The following is a 24,308-nucleotide window of genomic DNA, read 5'->3' as shown; positions in this document are numbered from 1 at the left end:
AGCAAGCATGAGCATTAATTAAGTGGATTAAGACTAAGGTGAGGAGGAACACTGCAGAGAACTTTAAGGTGATATCCTTAAACTGACATTTTTGGCCTAATTAAGAAAGGCTTATGGAGTTTTAGGAATACTGATGACTGGCTGGTTTCTGTGTGTTCCCTTAATATGTGAATAGAGGTGCTGTGAACAGTTCAGGTTAGAGCCCACTTTTATGAGTAGTTCAGTCTACATGTGGCTGTCAGAAAAGGTCCTCAGGGGGTAACTATAAAGGGATTCTAAGAAGGAGCTCCCCTCCCAACTACTGGGGAACAGACTCAGTGGATGCTGAAACCTTGGCTAATAGGAAACATCAAGTTTGTTTGGATGTTAGATGCAGCAGCCAAGCTAGCACAAGCCTGTCTTCCCTCTGCAGCACTCTGAACAGAGGCTTCGTTTGTACCATACATCTTAGCAACCTTGGTGTGGATGTCTTTCTTCCCTTTTGTAGAGAACCATCACCCTTTTCTCAGCAGAAAGCATTTTCTGGCTTCTCTCTTATGTTATCTGGATTCTAATGTTACTGCTTTGAGGTAAGGGTTACTTTTAAACAAGCTCTGTGAGATCACATTTGATCTGATCGCCAAGAAGGCTACTAAAAGAACAGTTGTAAGGGCACATAGCCAGGCAGACTTCAGCTAAAAGGTTGCCAGTGCAGCTTCTATTTGTCACCTTAGTTGCATTATATCTTTTAACTGCTTACTTTTGAAGTTTTGTAATTGTGTTTGCATATGCGCATATGCACAGTTCACATATATATGAAGTCAGAGGACAACTTGTATGAGTGTTTTGTTTGTTTGTTTTGTTTTTTTCCTTTCTACTCTGTGGGTTCCAGGGATTAAATTTAGGTCCTCAGGCTTGGCAGCAGGCATATTGACCCACTGAACCCTCTCAGTGGCCCACTATTTACGTTTGAACTCGGACATCGTCTTATAGACTCTGCTCACATTTTATCCTGTTGGCCTAAATTTCAAATTAGTTGGACCCTAGAAATTATTTGTGCAACATTTATAAATTTTTGAGCGGATGTGAAAGAAGATTCTTTCCTTGCATTCTACCCTTGTCACTCCATACTTGTGTGACCTTGGGGTGTCGCTGTGTTGCAGAGCAGCCAGACGCAGTCTCCAACACCACCAAAGCCTCCATCACCAAGCTTCGAACTGGGGCTGTCCAACTTCCCCCCATTACCTGGAGCTGCAGGCAATTTGAAGACAGAGGACTTGTTTGAAAACAGGCTTTCCAGCTTGATCATAGGATCTTCGAAAGAAAGAGTAAGCTCTGTGTTACAGTTGCTGATGTTTTCTAAGCACTAATTTGGTGTCAGAACTTGACCCAGGTCCTTTACACACATTGAAAGGGAGCATAACTGCGGGGGAGAGGTCCGAGGTTTGGGTGATGGGCGTTTGTCGTTGAAGCCAGGCCAAACCATCCTTTCTCTTGCCATCTGCTGAGGTTTCCGGGGAAGCTTATGCTGTACAGATGCCTAGATTCATCTTTGTTGTTGACATTCAGAGCCTTTTTGTTTCACAAAACACAGAATAAGACACAGGAATCTGAGTTAGAGCAGAAATAAGACTTGTAATCCACATAGTGCATGTAGGAAGAAGCTTGGGCTCGCTCTGCTCTAGTAGAGTGGCTTCAGGTAAACTCTGGGCCGTAATGGGGTTTTTGACTGCAGTCGTCATCACTACTAGAGATTCCTTTCCAGGACTACTTCTGCAGGTATGGCTCAGTGCTAGGGACACATGTGGACAGATGGACACACAATGGGGGACTTGTAGAGTGGACCTGGTTCCAGGCGTCCCTTCTGCTGCATGGTAAACTGTGGCTGTACTTCAGATCACCTCTCTGTCTTTTCTTTAGAGCTTGGGACACCACTCCACTGCAGAGTTTAGAGCCACAGTAGTGGCTGCAGTAGTTACTAGGGCAGATGACTTTGCTACAATCACTTGAGACTAAGGTCAGGTAAAAGTTGAGTCTCATTGGGGTGTTAATTGCTACTATTTTTAGTCTGGACATTTACTTTTCTAGTAAGGGCTAACATGTTAGAATTGGGATGTCTTGGACATTGTACGTCTTGACATCCATCTAATAATTTCCAGTTGTCTTATAAAACAGAAAGTGACATATTTCAACAGTCATGAAGTCCTGTGTTCAAGTATGTCCTCCTCCCTTAGTGATAAGAGTACTAGCAGGTCTCCCAGCTTCACAGACAATGGCTGCTCTGAATGGACTTGAGTTTCTGTGAAAAGCTGTTCTTGATTCTGTGGTCAAGTTACACAGTCTGCCTGCTGCCAGTGATGGTACATCTTCAGGAACTACAGAGGACTTGAGACATAAGGCCACCTAGCCCCTTCATACTTGACCTGAGTTTGTGACTCTTTGCAAAGTGCCATATGTTAGAGTGTTAGAGTTGGTGTTTGACACACGGTGAAGGATGTGAGCATGCTTTTGCAAATAGAAAGCCATTGGCTTCCCTGTGTTAGGTTCCTTTCACTTGAGAAACCTGGTTCTCAAGCCAGCAGAGCCTCAGTGTCTTTAGCCTCCACCCAGGCCAAAGTGTAAATTGTACCATTCTCCCAAAGCTGCAGTTCCATCTGCTTTATTCCCGATACTTTATTTTACCTTTGAACTTTAACCTTTTTTGAAAAGAAAAGCAATTAGTAAATTTTGTCTTTTTGTATTTAAACTTGTAGCCAGTTGCTTGTCCTAAAATCACATACTGGGTTACTGGCATAGCATGTGTACACTTTTATGAGTTACGGCTGCACTGAACAAGTCATTGATGGGGTAGTGTCTGATTCACTCAGGTTTTAGCTTAGTGTTCTTGCCTATTAAATTGGGTAAAGCAGTTTTGTACACCTGCTTCCAAGAGTGGTTTGTGGATTCAGGTGAGAGCTCCTGTGGGTATCTACCTCCCACCACTGGGCACTCAAATGTATGTAGGTGTGGATATGTCAGTCTTTATTTTATATTAGTTACAAGTGTGACTCATGGTATAACTTGGTAACTCCACCCCAGCTGTGGGGAGCCCTGAAGCGTCAGGTGAGTAAGGTGTGCTTGGGAGCTGTTTCTTGAAAAGACAAGCTTGCAGGTAATTATAATGCATTTGCTAAGAGCAAGGAGCTGAGTGCTGGGTAGCAGCTGACAGACTCGCTGTGTAGCTATGTCTGTTGGAGGCTTCTCTGTGTCTTTGTGCTGTGACTTGACAGTTGTTGGTAACACGCTATTGTTTTGTTTGTTTGTAGGAAGGATACACCATTCAGAATCAATCAGTAGGGCTTGGGAAGCAGTCTCCAGAGATGGGTTAAAGATTGCTCTGGTTAGACCCTTAACTTCTTGGGCAAAGATCTGACAACTGCTAAATATTACTTTACTGTTTTCAGAACCTCAGCACAGATGCAAGCACAAACACTGTTCCTGTAGCGGGACCCAGAGAGCCCTCCATGCCAGCGCCCTGTGCTGTGTCGGCTGCATTTGAACGCTCCCCTTCCCCGGCCCATTTACCCGAGTGAGTATCAGTATTCTGCCAGCCCCTCTGCCAGGTACAAGTATGAGTGATCTGTTATATTAAGTGTGATTCTTAAACCAGATGGCATTTTCACAGGGATCCCAAGGTGGCAGAAAAGCCGAGGGAAACTCCCAGTGTGGACAGACTCCCTTCTACCCCTACTACAACTGCATGTAAATCCGTGCAGGTGAATGGAGCAGCAACAGTAAGTGCCTCGCCTGCCCTCCCCAGCACTCAGGCATCCGTGTGCGTCCTGCCTCTGATGGGGGTTTCATCAGTGTGTGCCTTCATTCCTCTATACTGGATCGCTGAGATCTTCTGTTTCACTATGGAGTCTTTCCCATGTGCGTCCTGCTTCTGACGGGGGTCCATTAGTGTGTGCCTTCATTTCTCTATACCGAATCGCTGAGATCTTCTGTTTCACTATGGGGTCTTTCAGATAGTAACAAGGTCCCAGCTCTGTCCTATCTAGAGTTTGATAATTTTTGCATTTATTGTGTGTGCTGTATATGTGAAAAAGATTAGCTGGGCAGTGGTGGTACACAGACACACACACACACACACACACACACACACCTTTAATCCAAGTGCTCTGGAGGCAGAGGCAGGTAGATTTGTGAACTTGAGGACAGCCAGGACTACACGGAGAAATCCTGTCTCAACAAAAATCTGCTTCAAAGGCTTAGACAGATGGGGGTGCTAGAGGAGGGGCACAGGTGGTCCGCAGCTGCTTCATCCTCTGGGAAGGGGGGAACTGGAAGGAGTGGAGGGAGGGAAAACTGAGGTCAGAATGTAATATATGAGAGAAGAATGAAAGGAAAAAAGGGCGAGGAATGGAATAAAGCAGAATGACGTAAAGAACAACACGGTGTCCTGTGGCCCTGCTTACATCCCAGTGACTCTGCCAGCTATGGCGGCTTAGGCCTTAAGTTCCAATGCTTGAGAGATGGAACAGAGAGATGACTGCAAGTTTGAGGTCTGTGATCTACATAGCAAGTTTCAGCCAGCCAAGGATGCACAGTGAGGCAGTAGTTTCTGTCCTTGGTGATCTGGCATCTCTATACTTGGGAGGCCGAAGTGGGAAGATTGAATTCCACAAGTCTGTGTAAGTGCCAGACCAGCTATGGCTACGCAATAATGCTCCCTGTTAGACTCAGGAATGTGGAAGCAGGAGCAATGGGAGTGAAGCCAGCTCATGTCCCGACCACTGTGCCACACTGTCCCTGCCCGCTCTCTGTACTCACAGCACCTGCGCTAGTCCTGACTTAGATCAAACGAGAGGCCGGTGTTTGCGTCTTTTTTCCCTGAGCCTTGTAGTCTTGCATGTTTCTCAAGAATGCTTTAAGGCTTTGTGTTTGTCAGAATTTGGTCACCATCTTATTGCTATGCCTTCTTGGCTGTTAGCTGTTCTAGAGAGTTATTTCCATCTTCAGAGGGAAACTGTACTGCAAGGAAAGGGAGCAGTGACATTTTTTTTTTTTAAACCAAAGATATCTGTATTTTTTTTAGTCTTTAAAAAACTTATTTTTTTCAAGACAGCTATGATTGGCTTAGAAAAAAAATGGATGTGTATTTTCAAATTATTAATTTTAATAGAATCTTTGCTTTATAGAATCTAAAACAAATAAAAAGCCAGAATCTAATAAAAATCAAGAAAATGCATTTGTGCTTCAGGCCTCCTCCAGGAAGCAGTATTGTTTCATTACCCCTATTTAGTCATTCTTCTTCCTTCTGAAGCAACTCCAAACTCTGATGTATTCCAGCACCATAGTTATAAAGTCAACAGATGCTACAAGTGTACCAGCAGAGGGAATTCTTGATGCTGCATGCGTGTCCACAAGCTCTAGAGGCAGGAGCTTTGATGCTGATCACTAGCTGTCATGGACGTGCTAGAAGTCGCTATTGAATTTTGTGGATGTCTTAAAAGTAAAAATACCCAGGAAGATGAAATTTTACTTAAAATAAAAGCTTTATCTTATATAACTTCATCCCTGAAGGAGCATCCATCCCTGATATTTTGTATGCATAATCCTACATTCTATGTTTCCAGGAATTGCGAAAGCCCAGTTATGCAGAGATCTGTCAGAGAACGAGTAGAGAGCCTGCTTCCTCCTCCCCATTGCAACCCCCAAAAGAACAAAAGCCAAACACTGTCGCCTGTGGGAAGGAGGAGAAGAAGCTTGCTGAGCCTGTGGAGAGATACAGAGAGCCCCCTGCCCTCAAGTCCACTCCTGGAATCCCCAAAGATCAGAGGAGGCAGCCTGGGCGCCGACCCTCTCCTCCAGCTGCCGGCAAGCGCCTGAACAGGGAACAGAACACTCCTCCTAAGTCTCCTCAGTGAAAGCCGGATGCCTGGGAGGGGTCTGGAAGAGCTGTATTCACCGAACGAAGCTCTCCCACTCAGTACGGAATGAGCCGCTGGTTAGGAGCTTGCAGTGTCTGTGGGGCCCGTGGGATACCTGCAAGTTACTTCCTTCTGTGAGTCGGATTTTCCCCCTCTTGGAAAAAAAAATCTATTTTTCAGGATTTAATTATATAATATAAACCTTATTTTAGGTTGGTGCTTAACTGGAGGTGATACAGAAGTCTGATGTTTTTCAGGATAGAAAATGTATTTATCCTAACAAATGGATATTTTTTATTAAGCCTCCACGTGGCTCTGAATGCAAAGCTATAATGAGTTTTTCTAAATTAAGGGAACTCTGCTACTTTGTTTTGTTTTGTTTTGTTTTGTTTTTTACTGCTGGTCTGCAAGTACACATTGGTAGGGTGTCCCAGCAGACGGATGGGGGCTGATGGCACTGGCAGGCAGCCTGGGCCTCCCAGAGCAAGGGACTGGCAATGTCAGGGCACTGACAAACTGGCATAGGAGCTGTGTTTTCATCTAAACCCTTAGCTAACAGGTAACTCTAGCTTTAAAACAAGATACAGATGTATATACAGTTCTTTTTTGATCTAGTGGGCAGAATGAACCTGCAAAGAGCACCCTAGAAAGACCTGAAACCTTTGAGTTGATGTCCTGCGAGCAAGTAACCAGCCTCTCACTCCAGTTCCAAGTGGCTACTATGTAAAATAAATTCAAAGCACATTGTGAATAGAACCTAGATGAAATTAGAAACTGCTGCCCACTGACGTCAGACCATGAAGTTGTACCATGATGTGTGTCCCTGTGAGTTAGTGGGCTGCCTGGCTCCCATCCTCCAGTGCCTGCTCTATCTGTGTCCCTCCTACACTCTCTCTGGAGAGTCATGTCGTAGCCAGCTCTGTGTGGATGTCTTCCTGTACCTCTGCATCGGCACATGGATTTAGAAGTACCTAGCCATGAGAGAGTGCTGTCTGTGGTCCCCCTCTGGCTGGCAAGGACAGAGTCCTTGCTCTTTTACCTCCAGGACAAGGGTCTTGTTGATTGTTTCCAGAAGCGCTGCACTTCTGAAGAGCAAGAGTGCAGTCAAGTTAGCAAGTTCATAATAAAGTTACAGATAAATTATTTTGTTTTAAAATGCCTAAAATTTTTCTTTAAGTATTCTAAGCAGCAGACATTAAAATATTTCCTGCTATATGTAACCATACAGCTTATTCCACAAAATGCTATTTAACAAGACTGAAGGTTGTTTTGGTTTCTTTTTTCTTTTTTTTTCTTTTTTTTCTAAGGAAAAAAAATGATTTCCATCCAATATTTAAAGACTTGAATTTTATTTAAACTTGAAAATGACTTTGCCTTAACTTTTGTATAAGACAGCTTAGAGCTCACGGAGACCTGCCCCTGGGTTGGCGGGAGTGGATCGGTTACTCAGTTGCCATGCGGATCTCCTGGTGTTGGTTTTGCTGAGAACGCATACTGTTGTACAAGAACTCCAGTGGTTTTTGTAACATCCCTACAGATCTTCAACAGTTGATCTTTTTTCAGATTGTTGAAAAATCCTGTAAATGCAAATAGTCGCTACTGTGTTAAATCTGTGCACTTGGGAGTGTGCTCTGCCTGTACAGTGTAAATAATCAGAACATATGAGAAAGGTACCCTACAGAGAAGAATCTGATAAAAATTATTGATATATTATAAATGTTGCTGTTGAGCTGGATGTAGATAAACTAAATGTTGTGGTTTGAGTATTATTTTAATTTGTTAAGGTTTTTCTTTTTCCCCTTATACTGGTGTGTTGAACTGATTTTGCCTCTTTGCTGCAAAAGGGAAATGGAAAGTCTTATAAAAGCCTTTGGATGTTTTCATACTCTTAAATTAAAAGTATGTAAGTACATACTAATCATATGTGATGTGTGAGGGTTTGGAAGGAAAGTATAGAGCGCAGAGACTGGCAGGATCTTCCAATGAAAGTAAAAAACAAAAAACAAAAAAAACAAAAAAAGAAAGAAAGACCAGAATGTGCTAATTACAATTATACTGTTAAGTGATTTCTTTCCTGCCAGAGGCAAAGATGGCCTGATGCACGTGACCATTTCCTTCAGAGCAGCTGTCACTCAGTTACATAGGAGTAACGCAGTGCTGATGTTTCAGACGCCTGTGAAAGGAACATAGGACGAATTTCCTTATAGATGTCAGATCACTGACCAAAAAAAAAAAAAAAGAAGAAGAAGAAGAAGAAAAAGAAGAAGACGAAAACAACTGGCCTCTTGAACCCACACTAGCAGATACTGTCTATCTGGAAAGATGAGCCTGAGGCCTCGGGTCCTTCCCATCACATCTTTGCTGGAAGAGGGGCCAGATTATGGTCAGCATCCTTTATCCCCAAGGGTGCTCTCCCAGAGGATCTTTGCTTTTTAATGAGAAGTCCTTTCCCCAAGGCTGAGCATTGCAGCACGAAGCCTGTGTGGCAGGCAGAGCCAGCTGTGGGTGCTTGCTGTCTGCTGGCTGGGAGGGTAAAGCTAGCTCACTGGCCGCACGCAGGGGCAGGTGTGCAGATGCACGAGGTCGGGACACTGTAAGTACTGCTTAGCCAGTGACAGCCTGGCATCAGGAACTAAAGCCTTGCTCACATGTGATTTTTATAGCACTCATTTTCAGGAAGCAAAGGTGATATGCCAAATAGCTGTAAAATGTCAAAACAGAGACTTCCTGAACACTTTGAGGTTTTCCACTCAGAAAAAAATGGAAGTTATCAAACTAGGAAACTGTTGAGGGTGCATGCAGACTCTTGCTACGTCACATACAGCAAGTGTGATATGTGGTTTTCATAATCTACTTTTTAAGTTTACTCATTCCTTTCAGTATCTCAAGGTATAGAATCAGAGATACCACAGTCACAAATGACATTTTTAACTTGTAAAATTGTGTGATGATGCTTAATTATCATATGGAAATATGGACTAGGAATCTGGCCCCACTTCACCAGACATGAATTTCAAGTGATTCCTCTCTTGTAGTCAGTGTCATGATGTCTCTGTGAATCCCTCCTGTCATTGCATCACTGGTTGCCACTAGTGGGTGGCAAAAAAAAAAAAAAAAAAAGAAAAAAAAAAAAATAAAAATGAAAAAATAAAAAAAAACAGGAAAAAAAAAAAAAACAAAAAAGTCTTATATTGCTGTATTAGGGTTTCTGCAGTTGATATTGAAAAACTGGTCCAGTGTGTCACAGCAGGCGACTGATGGTGCATACCTGTCTTTGTGTCCCCTTCAGTGAGCTGTAGTTGTGGGTTTGTGTGCTTTGTAGCCTGTTATACGGAAAGCAACAGACAATCGAAGATTCCAGGAGCGCTAACAGCTGCAAGTCACAGAACGGGAGTGTAACGTGGAAGCTTGCCTGAGGGTTTCTGTTTCTGTTCTACTTTTCATTAAGACTGGAATCAAGCTTACATGTAAACTATTGGTAATTTAAGTTTCCTTTTGTGTCATTTTTGTGTAAAACTGTCTAATTTGAAAAAATGTAGGTTATGAAAAATAAAGATTTAGGCACTGTTCAATTTTTCTTTTGATTCTTTTAAATTAAAATTTTCTTCAAGAATGCATTTTTTAAAGGTCTGTTTGTTTCCCATCACTGTACATGAAGAAGGTACACTGGAGCCCCCAGCATACAGTGTGGGTTTTAAAGTCATCCAGCCCCTCCTAAGCTGACCGCCCACAGCATGTGACTGATGAAGTATGCAGCCTGTTGGTGTCCTAACCACTGAGCCATCTTCAGCCCCCTCTAGCATTTCTTTTTGGTTGGGTTGCCTTGGGTTGATTTGGTTTGGTTTGGGACAGGGAATCACTAGCCTGCTGAAACTAGCTGTGTAGACCACTGGGTTGGCCTAGAACTCAGATCTGCCTTGCTAGAAGTAAGTGTGTATCACCACACTCAGCTTCCAGTGTGTCTCCGTGGTGTGTCCCCTTTTTCCAGATTTGTGACCCGCCCCTCCCACCTGCCTATCCCCTCACATTAACCATGTACATATACCTGGGCCTATCTAGGCTTTCCATTTGTTTGTGTGACATAGTTCCCTTTAATTTGCCCATCTTCTATTATTTCCAAGAGTTTCTTCTGTGCTGCTCACCTTGGGTTCAGGTAGGTATGCCCCCTAATGTAAGGTGGGCTTATGTCCATGAGACCCACTGCCCTGCTTCCTCTTCTGTATGTTGTGGGCAGCATTGTAGGATATTCAAATAAATATTGAACCTTGGTATTTGCAGTCTGTACGTTCTTTGTGCACAGCACTGGCTTCAGAAGTTTAGAGAGTTTGTGTGACTTGGTTTGCTTTGCCACTTAACAGAAGCTTAACCTCAATAAAGTGTAATGAAGCTTTAACCTCAACAGAGTTACGGTGATTTGCAGTGAGTAATCACAGCCCTGTGGGCTGCCTGGTTCTGGTGATCAGCTGGCTCGGCCAACCAGAGAACCAAGATGATCTCTTTATGGTCGGAGGAAATAGACAAGGATTAAACCTTGTTTGGCACACAGAAGTTTGAAATGAACTAGCTTGTTCTTTGCTTTCTCCACATCTTAAGATTCTCCTTCCCAAATCACTGGAAAAAGCAGTTGATAGAGTAATGTGGAGAGCTGACTGGATACAAGCTTGTCCTCAGCCAGGTAAGCTGTTCAGCCTACTTAAATGAAAGGCTGTGGGCTTTTTCCTGACTCGGCAGGGCCCTGTAAGAAGAAAACAGAAAAGGGTGCCTCCGGTCTCCCTGTGCTTAGAGTCAGCACATCTCGGAATGATCACGAGACAACACGTGTTTAGGTGGCTTCGCCAGATGAGCTGAGCCTGTCTTCATGGAGCTAGCTGGGTGGTCAGGGCCATGGGTGTTGAGAGGCTGTATTTATAAATGGGGTCCAAGCTGAACAACACACACTCAGAATGGTCTGCTTGAGCACAGGGTCATGGCAGATCCATATGTTCTGGGGCACTCAAGGTCTTCTACACTGCAGTTTGGTATTTGATATGAGCCCATTTGCAGCGTGTGCTGACATAGAAGCATGAGGTTTACCACATCTTGTTCTAAGGATGGAGCTGTGAAGTTTTGGGAGCTCCGGCAGCAGCAGAGGGACTGTGGCAGAAGTAGAGGTGGAGGAAGCAAGCTCAGCTTGTCCTCCGCTCTCCACATACCCCCTAACTCGTCCACACTTGTTCCTTCCAAACAATTTGGGCTGCATGACTTGCACTGGTGGGAAGACCTGGTTCCCTAGGAGTCACTGCTCCAAGGTGTGCAGGGAAGGCACCTATTTAATTGTAAAGCTGTCTTCTCTAGGCCCACCCAGCCTAGTAGTGACTATGGGACACTAGAGGTGTCTTCAGTATAATGGAGTAGGCAGGCTTTTCCCCAGTGATAAAATTATAAAACAGTGCAGAACTTAGTACCCTCCTGCACAAGGCCTGCTGTGTGGCTGGTGCCCTGGGACCACTGGAGTTCACATCAAGAGAAGTATCAGAGCCAAATTTGCAAAGGGCATAGTCTTTTCTGACCAGCCATGGACATGCGACTTGACATGCTGTTGACTCCCTCAACACAGTAGTAGCTGTTGAGTAGTGAGATAGGGCGTTGGCCATGGACTCTTCAGAGAAGAAGCTAACAAGTCCATGGAAACCTCAGGCCTGACAGTCAAATCAGTGCAGTTGGGGACGCTAGTCTCCAGTTCCTCTTCTGTTTGTTTTGGGTTTTTTGTGGTTTTTCTAGTTTAAGATGTGGAGGTATAACTGAAGATCAGGCATTCTAATGTACGCTGTAACTTCCTCTTGATTGCATCCTAGGTCTATGTATGTTTGGTGTCCTTGGCAGTGTCCTCTTTGTACTGTGAATCATTTAGAAGTGTGCTGTTCCAACTAGCTGGGGGTCTCTGTTGTCGTTCTGTTAAAAATGACCCCATTGTGGCCACTGTGCTTTCAGTTCTCTTGCAAATTGTGAGGGCTGTTAGGACCAGGTATGGTACAACCTTGGTAAAGGTTGTACACATGTCACCTGCATCCTCTTGGATAAGGGTGTTGGTGGTTCTTTGACCTTGCTGACTGTCTAGTTCTGTCTCTTGCTGTAGGTGGACTAACAGCTGTAGTAACAGATGTGCCTATTCCTGTGCTTTGCTGTTTCTCTTTCCAGCATTGTTAGGCTTTTGCTTTACATATTTTTGATGCTTTGTTGTTTGATGCATACATGTTCAGGTTTGCTGGATCTATTCCTCTATTGTTAATGACCCCCCCACACACACACACACCTTGGACCCTACTCATTTTCTTTGCTCTGAACTTGCTTTATTTGATGTTAATAGACTATTTTCTGCTTTTTTCTTTTCCTTTGGTTTTTTTTTTTTTTTTTTTTTTTTTTTTTCTGGCTTGTATGGTGCACTCACTGTTTTTTCTTTTTCCTTTTCGATCCACCTATATCATCATATCTGAAGTGAGTTTTCAGACAGGATATGGATATGCCCATTCCACTCTGCCGAGTTCTGCTGAACATAGCACATTTGTAATTACAGTGATTGCCATTTTATTTTTTTGTCTCCTATTTCTTACTGTTTTTTTTTTTTTCACTTTTCTTATTTTACATTTATTTATTTATTTAGGAAGTGGGTGCAGATGTCAGAGGACAACTTTCAGGAGTCAGTTCTGTCTCTCCCCCAGTTAGTTTTAGGTATTGAACTCAATAGTCAGGCTTGGTGGCAGGCTCCCTTACCTGCTGAGCCATCTCACCAGCCCATGGTCTGTTAATTATTCTTGCATTCTTGGACGTTATAATTTATTGATCTGAAATCCATGACTAGGAATCATGAGAGAAGAGCTCAGTGATGCTCTGCTGTCAGATGACCTCTGCTAGAGCAGGTTCTCCTGGATAGTCTCGGATTCATGAGTTTGATCCCTGGAAACCTGCTCTATCTTTTTTTTTCCCCAGATAAGATTTTAGCAGTGTCTACTTCCTGGGCCCGTTCAGCAGTCAAGATAAACATTTGGAAGCCCCTCCCCCAAGCAGCTCCTTAACTCACTACCCACCAGCAGTTCTCTGAGCATCTGTGTGGTCACCATTCTCACTGGGTTCCCTCCCACCCCCCACTCCCCACTACTCTGCTTGCCTTAGGGCAAACCAACAACCACCTGACAGGGAACTAAGGAGATGTGTGGGAGCTTTTTGAAGGGTCTGCCTCCCATCATAACTCTCTGGAAATTACCTCCTTTATCTGGGGGATCTTGGTTTAAGATAAGAGAATGGCAGAGACTAAGGACAGCCATCTTGAGGACAGGGCACAGGATCTAACAGAACTTGGACAGCCACAGAAAAGGAAACTGACAGCACAAGGCCCTTAGGCTGCTAGTGCGGAAGCCACCACCCTTAGAGCCTTCATGAGTACACATTAACAGGCCCCCTGAGACTGTCCACAGCAAAAGGTTAAGATAGTTTACTTGCCTCTCTCGGGGCATGGTACTCCTAAGGTCTTAATGGAAGTGTTCTCAGCCAGCACCTGTTCAGTGGAGACTGGCCTGTGACTCACTGGCAGGTATAGGCATCTTAACCAGGCCAAGCAAACGTAAAGAGGCTTCCTAGAAGAGATGAGTAGGTGGGGCCTATGCTTCAAAGTTTTCCCATAGAAACATGGTAAGGGTTGAGGATCCACATGGATGGAAGCTATTGGTGCACCAAATCCTCAGACTTTGTCAGCTTAACATGCACCTTCCTCCAGGGTCCACTGCTGGCCTCTCCATCACCCCTAATCCTTAAAGGACCCTCTGTGTTTGCGCTGTCTTTCTAGGTAGTCTTCCCAGGTTCATACCTGTGAGTGTACTTAATCATGGAGCTTATAATTCCATGATCATGACCCAACCTGAAAAACCTCAGCCTACACTTGGGTGGGCTGCTAGCGGTATATTGGGTCTTCTGCCTGCAGACAGTAGAGGCCAGTGATGTCCTCAAATACCCTCTCCATGTCCTTGCCCTGCTACCAACAGGGCAGCTTCTTCTGCGGACATCAAAGATGCTGCAGCAGTATGAGGATACATTCCAAAATCTACAGGGAGGACAGCTTTATGCATGGTTTTAGAACTAAGAACTGTCCCCAAACTGCACATCTCATTGGTCAAAGTCAGGGCTGACCTCTGCTCTCAAAGAAAATGGACTCTTGGACCATGTCTTAAGGTTTTACTGATGTGAACAGACACCATTGCCAAGCAAGTCTTAAAAAGGACATTTAATTGGGACTGGCTTACAGGTTCAGAAGTTCAGTCCATTATCATCAAGGTGGGGGCATTATCAAGGTAGTGTTCAGGCAGGCATGGTGCAGGCAGAGCTGGGAGTTCTACATCTTCATCTGAAGGCTGCTAGCAGAAGACTGGCTTCCAGGCAGCTAGGATGAGGGATGTAAAGCCCACACCCACAGTGACTCACCTACTCCAACAAGACCACACCTCCAAATAGTGCCACTCCCTAAGGCCAAACATGTTCAAACTATGACAGACCACTTAGGGCCATCAGGGGCTTTGATCACGATCGGGACTACCAAGAAAGATGGACACCTTTGCTGCCGAGTCTCGTGTCAACTTGACACACAAACTAACGTTATCTAAAAGGAGGGCACCTCAGCTGAGAAAATGCTCCATAAGATCTAGCTCTAAGGAATTTTTTTTTTTAATTAGTAGGAGAAAGTCCAGCCATTGTGGGTGGTGTGATCCTGGACTGGTGGTCCTGGGTTCTTTCTATAAGAAAGGCTGAAGAAACCCAGGGGAAGAAACCCAGTAAGCAGCACCCCTCCATGGCCTCTGCATCAGCTTCTGCTTCTCCAGGTTTCTGTTCTGATTTCCCTTGATGATGAACAGCAATATGGAAGTGTAAGCCCAATAAATTCTCCCCTCCCCCAACTTGCTTTTTGTTGCAGCAATAAAAACCCTAACTATCAGCGATCAGTATGTCCAGAAAGGATGTTTGAAGGTGCTCCAGTGTCCCCCATCTTGCTGGTTCTCCAGCTGCCAGGTGCTGAGCTACTTACTGACATGCCTATTTGAATTTAGCATATACCTGACATAATACATCTAACATAGGGCCCTCCCTCCACTCCTTCTGCTCCCACCCCTCACCCCCTCCCTACAAAAGCAGTATTTCCCCCAGTGTCTTTAACCACACAGAAACCTGAGGCATCCTGAGCCTGTTTCCCCTTGGCCGTGGGCAAGCTCTGATCCCTAGACCTCAGAGACCACTCACCCACGCTTAGCGCATTCACGCCTTAACATCCTTCCATGCCTTTAAAGGGTCTCCAGTTCCCTGCTCCTGCCAGCAGCCCAAGGATCCCTCTTGCAGGCTGAGCTCTGTTGTGTCTTCCCCTTGCCTCAGCTCCCACAGCACTGGCAGAGTATCTAACTAACACAGATGGGAGCTGTCACTCACCTCTGACTCCCACCTCCTACTGCTTAGGCCCTTCTCCATCCACACTGCCACGTCCTCTTCCTCAAACACACCACATTTGACCCATGGCAAAGCCTCTGAACTTCCAACTCCTTAGTTCAAATACCTGGCTGTGGTTCTTCTCAGAGGCTGACCGCCTGCACCCTGCCATACTGGTTTACGTTTGCACCCTCGTAACTTAAACTTACCACATTGTTTACTTGTTTTTCATGAGAATCTCCAGACTAATGAACCGTATACCATCTTCTCCTAGTGTGCGAGGCATCCACGGTGTTGTGGATAGAATATGAAATTCTCCTTTAAGCTCTTTTATTTGGACACTTAGTCCCCCGCCAGTGGCGGTTTTGGAACCCTTAGGGGGCGGAGCCTCACTGGAGGAAGTAGTTGAAACTGGGGGGCAGGCCTGGAGATTTAAACCTCACTTCTTGTTCCCTGTCTGCTTACTAACTGGGGGTGTTATGACCTCTGCCTCCTGCTCCTGCGGCCTGAGTCCCCTCCACCATGGTTGCATCCTCCTGGGCTGTAAGTGGAAATAAACCAAGTTTCCGGCTTGTGCTCTCATTTTCGGGGAACCGTACTGCCCACATTTAGGACAATAATTAATCAACCCAGTTAACCCAGTCTAGAGATTTCCTCACAGACATACCCAAAGCTTTGTCTTCTGGGTGGTTTTAGATCCTGTCAGGTTGAAACTTAAATTTGATGGTATTCTTGACAAGAGTAAGTAGAGGCGATATTTTCTCCACATACAGAGGATTGTCACAGTTAAGGAGCATGAAGTTCTAAAGTCCCAACAGCCCATTGGGATGCCTGCGGTGTCAGATCATGCAACTGAGGCCAAAGAAAAATAATGTGTTAACGGCACTAAGCCATGGACAGATGGAACAATCATTTTCAGAATTGGGGGAAACGGGGTCTCACTCCTCCTCTTAGACACACAAGGAGGTGGGCTCATCTCCAGTGGCAACCACAGAACACTAAAGAGTCCCTAAAGGGCCTGTGAGGGTAGGGAATTCTATTGCAGTGACTAGCTCCCACAGGGCAGTGGCCACCTTGATGCCAGGGGACCACCCAGCCAGAGTTATGTGTAGTGCAGCCCACAGCATGGCATCCACACTGACTGTCAGACATGTAGCAAAGCAAATGGCTTGTGTGTCAGGTACTGGGTGATCACACGCTGCTCACACTGTTCCCTCATGTTTTGGAGATTTCCAGAGTCGGCTCTGCTTCGGTGCCTCAGGGCCTGGTCAGGACTCTAAGAAACAGATTTATTCTTGATACAGGCAGAGAGAGACCAAAAGGGTCCACTTCCCCACTCTGTGACTCTATTTGCCCCAGCCTTGGTCAAATAGCCAAAGACCCATTTTCTTCCCAGTAAGTCCAGCCAAAGCTTGCAATGAGGCTCGGTGGGATTAAACTCTGTAATATAAACACCATGAGCCCTAGGTACAACTGTGGTCTTCCCAGTAAAACATAGGAAATGCTGGTGAAATTATTTTCAGAAGATCTTATTTGATTCAACAGGCTGAAGTACAGCGATGCCAATATGCACCGGTATAAAGCAGGTCCCGTTTCTTTTCTTTTCTTAATGTTGCTAGGTTTTGTTTATTTACTTGGTTGGTTGGGTGTTTTGTTTTGTTTTCAGACAAGGTCTTATGTATCCCAGACTGGCTTCTAACTCATTGTGCAATTGAGAATAACCTTGAACTTCAAATTCTCCTGCTTCCAGATCCTGGATGTTGCGATTATAGACTTGCAAACTGTATGTGGTCCTGGGGAGTCAACACAGGGCTTCATGAACGCTAGGCAAACATGTTACACCGCCGAGTTATACCCCTCCTACAGCACCAGCTCAGGACAGTGTATTATTTTTTTTCTAACACTGGAAACAATTGAAATCTCTGGTGTGTATAGTAACTTGAGGACCCTTGAAAGGACTTGATTTCTAAAGGTCCGCATACTGACAGTGCAGTGTAGGAATCATCACCACAAGGGGGCGCTCGATCCTCACCCTAAAGAACTCAAGGGCGGTCCCTTTGCAGCAAGAGAAGGTGGATCTCTTTGTGTTCTTGTTTAAAAGGCGAAGAAGACACCGGAGCCTGCTCATGTGGCAGCTTCATCCTTTTCCTCCTGATGCTTGTAGAAGAAACTTGGAGAGGGTTCTTCAGAGACTGCTGGAAACCCTACTGTTCATGAATGTGAATATTTAGAGAGAGAGAGAGAGAGAGAGATTTTACATATACATGATTTGCCCTTATTTTTAAGTTGAAGATAAATCGTTTCATGCATTCTATTCAGATCACAGGTTTTCCCTCTGTTATCTCCTCCTAGGCTCTCCCCACCTCCCCACCCCACTCATCCAATCACACATGTTCTTCTTTTTCCCTTTATAAAACAAACAGGCAACCCCCCCCAAAACTGGTGGTGGTGGCCTTTAATCCCAGTACTCAGGAGACGGAGGCAGGTGAATTTCTGAGTTCAAGGCCAGCTTTGTCCAGGACAGCCAGGACTACACAGAAAAACCCCTGTCTTCCAAACAACAACAACAAATAAACAAAAATCAAGAAATGAAAAACCCATAAAAACCACAAAATTGGAAATCATAATATACAAGCAAAAGACTGGTAAAAAAAAAAAATCCAAAACAAGCAATATGGGGGGAAAAAAACCTATAAAGATACCATTGGGTTTGTATTGTATTGGCCATGGCATGGAATTTACCCTTAACTGTGGTGCGTATGCCCAGTGAGATGCAATTGGAGCAAACTAGTCTTTCCCTTGCAAATGATTGTCAATTGGAGATAGCTTCTTGGTTAGGGGTGAGAACTCATGTCCGTTTCCCCCTCTCAGCCCTGGTATCCTATCCGGCTTGGGCCTGTAAGCTGCCACAGTCTCTGTGAGTTCCTCTGTGCTTCAGTCCTGTGTGTCTGGAACTGTTTCCTTGCTGTCCTGCTTCCCCTGTAGCTCTCAGAGTGTTCTGTAGGGTTCTCAGAGCCCTGAGGGGAGGGGTTTGATGGAGACATCCCATTTGGGACCGAGTGCTCCAAAGTCTCTCACCTTCTGCACATTGTCGAGTTTTGAGTCCCCTGTATTGGTTTCCATCCCCTGCCGGAGGAGCCATCTCTGATGCTGGCTGGGCAACACAGTGCTCTATGAGTTCAGCAGACTGTCGTTAGGAGTCATTGTATTGTTGTGCTCCTTTAGCAGAACAATGGCACTTCCCTTAGGTTCCCCCAGTCTCAGGTTCTCGGCCACCTGAGCAGTGCTGGGCATGGGTTCCAGCTCATGGAATGAGCCTTAAATCTGATCAGATAGCGATGGGTCATTCTCACATTCTTTCTACTATTGCACATATCACGGGCAGGTCACCGTCATGGATCACAGGGTTTGTAGCTGGGTTGGTGTTTACCTTTCTTCTCTGGTAGTGTGCAGAATACTTTCCAGTACTGTGAACACTGCTCGGTAGGGATGCAAACTCTAGTTAGGCACCAGCTCGACTCCTCCATGTTCAGTGAGACATATATTACAGTCTTCAGCAATAAGGCCTTACCATCACGTTGTAATTCTATATATGCTATAGAAAGTTATCATTCTTGCTGTGCCTATGGGGTTCTAAAGCCATTTCTCCCTTTGTCAGGGCTACCTTGATGCCCAGCTCTGCTCAGATCCGAGTAGGACTCAACCTTCCTCCACTCTACCCTCACTGGAGTAGCATTTATACAAGGGATGCCCATCCATTCACTGACAAGGAACCCAGGACCTGTTGCTTAGAACTAAGTGTGGGATGAGCTGTTGAGTTGGGAAGAAGGGGACCTGACCTCAGCAGCTTCATGGCAGGGTGTCAGGGCCCAGAGCCCACAGCTGTGCACCTGAGAACAAAGCCGGCAACATCCTCTAAGCGGGATGAGTGCACAGCAGGTCATATCTGCACCTGGGGCTTTGGCCTTTTGCCCAGATGTGAATCACTTGGAGTTTCATCCCCAGGTCTCTGCTGAGCTGACTTTGAGAAGTACCCTGTAAAGATGATACTCCATCTGTAATGGCAATGACACCATTGTCCAATCTGACAAGGTGGCATCCCATCAAATCTGTTCTGATGCCTGCACCTATGATGAGCGCGCACACACACACACACACACACACACACACACACACACATGCTAGCACATTCAGGGCTGGGCAGAGAGCCGTGTGTACCCTCAAGGCACCTCTTTCCAGGGCCTTCACAGCTCTTCACAGCTTTTCCCGAATCCAGATCTGCCTGTGACTCAGTGTATCAATCTCTGGGGGACATTTTACACTATTAGGTCTGGGCCCACCATCAAGGGGTCTGACCCTAGTGGTCCTGGTGGGGCCACATTTACATGTCCCAGAAGTACAGCAGCAGAGGACATTCTTCACCTCAGATGCTCTGACACCACCAACAGCATTCCACTGTCCAGGTTCCTCCAGGCTTTCTGAGGTAGCTCAGGTACTTCTCAAAGTATAGCTGAAGCATCATCCTTCAGACACAGTAAGGCTGCCAACACAAGTCAGGCCCAGCTTTGCCAGATCAGGTACCTGAGAAGACCCATCCACAGGGACATGTTGAGGCCCCAGGACAGACATTTCTCAATGGCTTTGTGAGTGGCTATCTCTGACAGAAAACAGTATCTTTAACCCAGCAAAAAGTATGTCTCAAAGACTCCCAGGATGCTAAATTTTGATGTCTGGGTGTTACGCCACTGTGGTCAGGTGACTGCCCCAAGGGCAGATTTTAACTCCCTAGCACTCTCCCGTTTAGAGGATGCTGGCTTTGTCCTCTGGTGCACAGCTGTGGTCCTTGAACCCCAACACCATGTCATAAAGCCGCATAGCTGCTGAGGTCAGGTTCCCTCTGCCCAAACTCAACGACCCCTGCTCTGAGGTCTCTGAGACTTCTTAGATCATCATTCACTGGAAGCCACCCATCTCAGTAGGCTGTCTGCACCTTTAAAGATGGTTTGGAAGAGCAGCCGCCATGCCTCAGACCTATGGCACTGAAGGTAAGAATAGCCACTCATGTGGACCCTGTGATCTGAGAGCTCTTGACTGTTTTTTATTCTCCAAGACTCATGTCAGAGATACTTGCTGCAGAACACACTTTCTGCATAGGATTTAAGACATACATATTCATGCACACACATGATGCATATGTACATTGATATGTGCACAAATATCAGCATACATGAATGTTCATATGCAGTGATTGGCCTTCTCAAAGCAGCCACTGGCTAAAACTCTGTTCCAATGGCTTCTGAGCTGGATCCTTTTGACTGTCCAGTGTCTTCGCTGTTAGACACAGGCTCAGAGGCCTGGATGCAGCCCTTTTCTGCTGAGAGCAAGCAGCTTAGCCTGGGGGCTCAGAGGGAAAGACTCTAGAGGGACTCTCAGGGTGGGGCATGTTATCTGTTCTAGTTGGGCAAAACACCCTCTGAAAATGGAGGGAGACTCCACAAACATCGTGGCTTATGGCTGTAATCTCAGGAATGGGGCATGACAAGTTTGGGTCTGCCTGAGCTATACGAAGATAGTCTCAATCAATCAGTCAATCAATCAATCAAAAGGAGACTGACTGATTGGCTATGTGGTCTTACCTGCCACTGGGGTTCCGGTTTAAGTCAGCCCACACATGAGGTTTAAAGCTGTATACCTATTCCTGCCTCATGAAATACATACCCGCTTGTCCCTCAGCTTCCGTGAATGACACATGCCTCTCCCTCCTGTGATTTTCCCCAGGCTCTGTCAACTGTGGATGCCTTCCTGAAACATCTACCCTCAGTAGCCTCCTGGAGGAGGGCTGTTGAAAAGCTTGTATGACATTGAGACCCACACATGGAGCTGGAAATGACTACAGACCATAGGCCAGTAGTAGCTGATTCAGAAGACACACGCTTCAGCTCCTCTCTCCTTCCCCATCTTTGTCTCCACTCAGCTCCTGTGTTGAGAACCGAACTAGCCCCACGTTCAGGCAGCCAAAAAATGTTGAGATCCGCACTAGTCCCTGTTCGGGTGCCAAAAAATGTCGCGGCCCGAGCAAAATGTTGAGGTCCGGGCTGCCCCGAGTTTGGCGGCCACTGTATCCCGGCCCAAGCTGCCGCTCCGGTCCGAGGGTCAGGGTTCAGCAAGAGAGAGGGTGAGGGCGGACTTGAAGAATGGAGACCAGACAGAGTGTGTTTCAATCCCGTTTATTCTTCAGTCTCTCTTCCTCTAGGTGTCTCCTAAAAGTGTCTGATTCTCTCTGTCTGCCTCTGCCTTTTATATGTCTCACTTCTAAGCCATGCCTTTTGGTCACACCTTTAATCATGCCCTTAGGTCTTGCCTCTAGATCTGATCTCTACACTTCTAAGTCATACTCTTAAATTACACACCTTTAATCTCACACACCTTTAATCTCACACACCCATGGTATCTAAACCAAGATTATCAGAGTGTTCTCAGCTGTTGTAGGCTATTGTAATCCAAGTCTCATGTCAGGGTATATGGCTCAAGATGGCTGCAAAGCTGATAGCCGCTTTCTACTAAAAGTCGGCCCCCAACACTCCCGGCTGGATATCACTTATTCATATATTTACTGGGAGACCTAATGCTATCTATGTCCTCACAGGCTCAAGTTTAGTATCTAACAAAAGTAACTATGCTGGCTGGGTTTGTGTGTCAATTTGACATAGCTAGAGTCATCAGAGAGGAAGGAGCCTCCATTGAGGAAATGCCTCCATGAGATCCAGCTCTAAGGTATTTTCTCAACCAGTAATCAATGGGGAAGGGCCCAGCCTATTGTGGGTGGTGCCATCCCTGGGCTGGTAGTTCTGGGTTCTATAAGAAAGCAGGCTGAGTAAGCCATGACGAACAAGCCAGTAGGCAGCACCCCTCCATGGCCTCTGCATCAGTTCCTGCTTTCAGGCTTCTACCCTGTGTGAGTTCCAGTCCTGCCTTCTGTCAAGATGAACAGCAATAAGGAAGTATAAGCCAAATAAACCCTTTCCTCTCCAACCTGCCCTTTGTTCGTTATATTTCTTGTAGCAATAGAAACCCTAAGACAGTGGCTCAGAGTTTGAGGATTCTGTCTATGGTGGTGGGGAACACTTGGGCGTAGAAGCTTGAGGTGGCTTGTGCCACATTTGGGAAGAAGAGAAATGAACGGTGGTGCTTGGCTCACTTTCTCCCTTTTAACTCATCTGGGACCTCCACCCACAAAATGGTGCCCTCTCCACATTTACTGTGGGACTTCCCACCTCAGCTAGCCAGTCTAGAAACTCCCCCACATACTGATGGATCCAGAGGTAACTCTAGATGCTGTCAAGTGGACAGTCAGTATTAACTGCCACCCTCACCAACAGACCAGGACCCAGGAGTGGCATCTCGGCAACTCCGTGGGCTGGCGTTGGCTGTTGGATACACGTGGCTTTTCCACACACATCCGTGTGCAGTTCCGTGTGTGTGTGTGAGGTGTCAGGTGTGTTTCCTGGAGTGAGGCCACCTGAGCTCAATCTATCTCAAGTGCCAACAGATTCGTTTTCCCATTTACTGGGCCATGAATTCTCTAACGTTCGGCTGAATTACTCTCCAGGTGCTCGTTAAAGCCGATCAGCTGAGTAAATAACCTAGAATAAGGAAAAGAGAGACCAGCAATAACATGCTTCTAAAAATGAGGCTGCTTCGTGCCTGCTCATAATTAAGTTGTTCTCTGTCCCTCAAATGCACAGCTCCGAGGAGGAGGACACCCGGCTCAGGAAGCAAACAACTGCACGCTTGACACGCTTGGCAGAGTCGAACGGAAGCAGGGAGGGTAGAGGTGTTGGGGGATTTTACTCCCGTGCTTGCTGTAGAGGAAACTGAAAAGCCTTCCCTTGTGATGGGTACAGCTGGGGAGCAAGCGCCTGCGATTCAGGATGCCGGAAGCAGACAAAGACTGGAGCCGGCCACAGGAGGAGGAACAGCAAGAAGGCTACATTAAGCAATGGCTTCTCTTGGGCTTAGAAGACAGGTTTGCTAGGGTTCCGGTGGCTCAGGCCCAGGGGATGCTGAGCTTCTGGTGTGGGAGAAGGCAGTGACGTGGCTCCTCTCCCATCCACTTGCATGCCTGTTACACACTTGTCCTGGGTACCTGCCGCTGGCAGATCCTGCCGTTTTTCAGCCGGACCACACCAGCCATTCTCCTCCCCCACAGGTGCTCAGTTGACTGAGATGAAAGGAAGGACTACTCTTTCCATCACTCCCTGGCCGCCTTCAGTCCTGATTCTTCCTGCATAAATAGGTTTGGCTTGAAAGCCCCTTGAGGCTGTTGAGCCTAGTCTGTTCACAGACAACAGGGGCGGACTGAAAGGCCTGCCATGTGAGCCACATGCCTGCCTACAGAGGAATGCAAAGCAGCCTGTTCCACTGCTGTGTCTGTCACTGTGGGCTCTGGCTGAGTGCAGCACCAGAGGGAGCTCACTACGCCCCACTCCCCTTGTGAGGTTTGCACTAGAGTAGAGCGTGGTGGCCCTTCCAGTTCCCTGCATGAATGTCTCCAAGTTGGGCAAGCTGGCAAGTCCTCACCCAAGACTCCTCTGTAGCTCAAGAATCCCCAACCTTGTAGAAAGGGGGCCATCCTTATCTGTTGTGAGACACTGCCATGTAGCCCAGGATGGCCTTGCATTCCATGTGTAGCTGAGGATAATGGCCTTGAACCCCTGATTCTGTTGTTTCTATCCCCCTAATGCTGGGGATGGGCCTGCCCCTCAGATAGCACAAGGCTTTACTAGACTACGTTGTTCACATGTCAAGAATCTCAGGCGATCCAAGCTGCTCCCATGGTCACCAAGAAGACTGTGTGCATAGAGCAGGATGTGCTGCCCTCTGCTGGCTGAGCCCTGACACATGGGGTCTCCCCTTTCCTCTCCCTCTTCCTCCCTCCCTCTCCTTCCCTTCTTCTCCCTCCTTTTCCCCATCTCC

At 46.2% G+C, this 24,308-nt stretch overlaps 1 protein-coding gene across 2 annotated transcripts in view; it reads left to right on the top strand.

Moving 5' to 3' along the window:
• Window positions 1-8,106, top strand: part of Larp4b (La ribonucleoprotein 4B) — a 79,766-nt gene extending 71,660 nt beyond the window's left edge. The window contains exons 15-18 of one of the 2 annotated variants that reach the window (XM_034509879.2): window positions 1,143-1,307; window positions 3,423-3,547; window positions 3,644-3,752; window positions 5,598-8,106. In XM_034509879.2, coding sequence (XP_034365770.1) covers window positions 1,143-1,307; window positions 3,423-3,547; window positions 3,644-3,752; window positions 5,598-5,888 — 690 coding nt within the window. In that variant the 3' untranslated portion in view covers window positions 5,889-8,106. The remainder of the gene's footprint in view (window positions 1-1,142; window positions 1,308-3,422; window positions 3,548-3,643; window positions 3,753-5,597) is intronic. The other variant, XM_034509881.2, reaches the window with a different exon arrangement.
• Window positions 8,107-24,308: the final 16,202 nt, after the last annotated feature.

This window comes from Arvicanthis niloticus, chromosome 8, assembly GCF_011762505.2.
Source record: "Arvicanthis niloticus isolate mArvNil1 chromosome 8, mArvNil1.pat.X, whole genome shotgun sequence".
Classification (NCBI taxonomy): Eukaryota; Metazoa; Chordata; class Mammalia; order Rodentia; family Muridae; genus Arvicanthis; species Arvicanthis niloticus.
The sequence above is the reverse complement of the archived record's forward strand: the minus strand, read 5'-3'. Positions and strand labels throughout refer to the sequence as shown.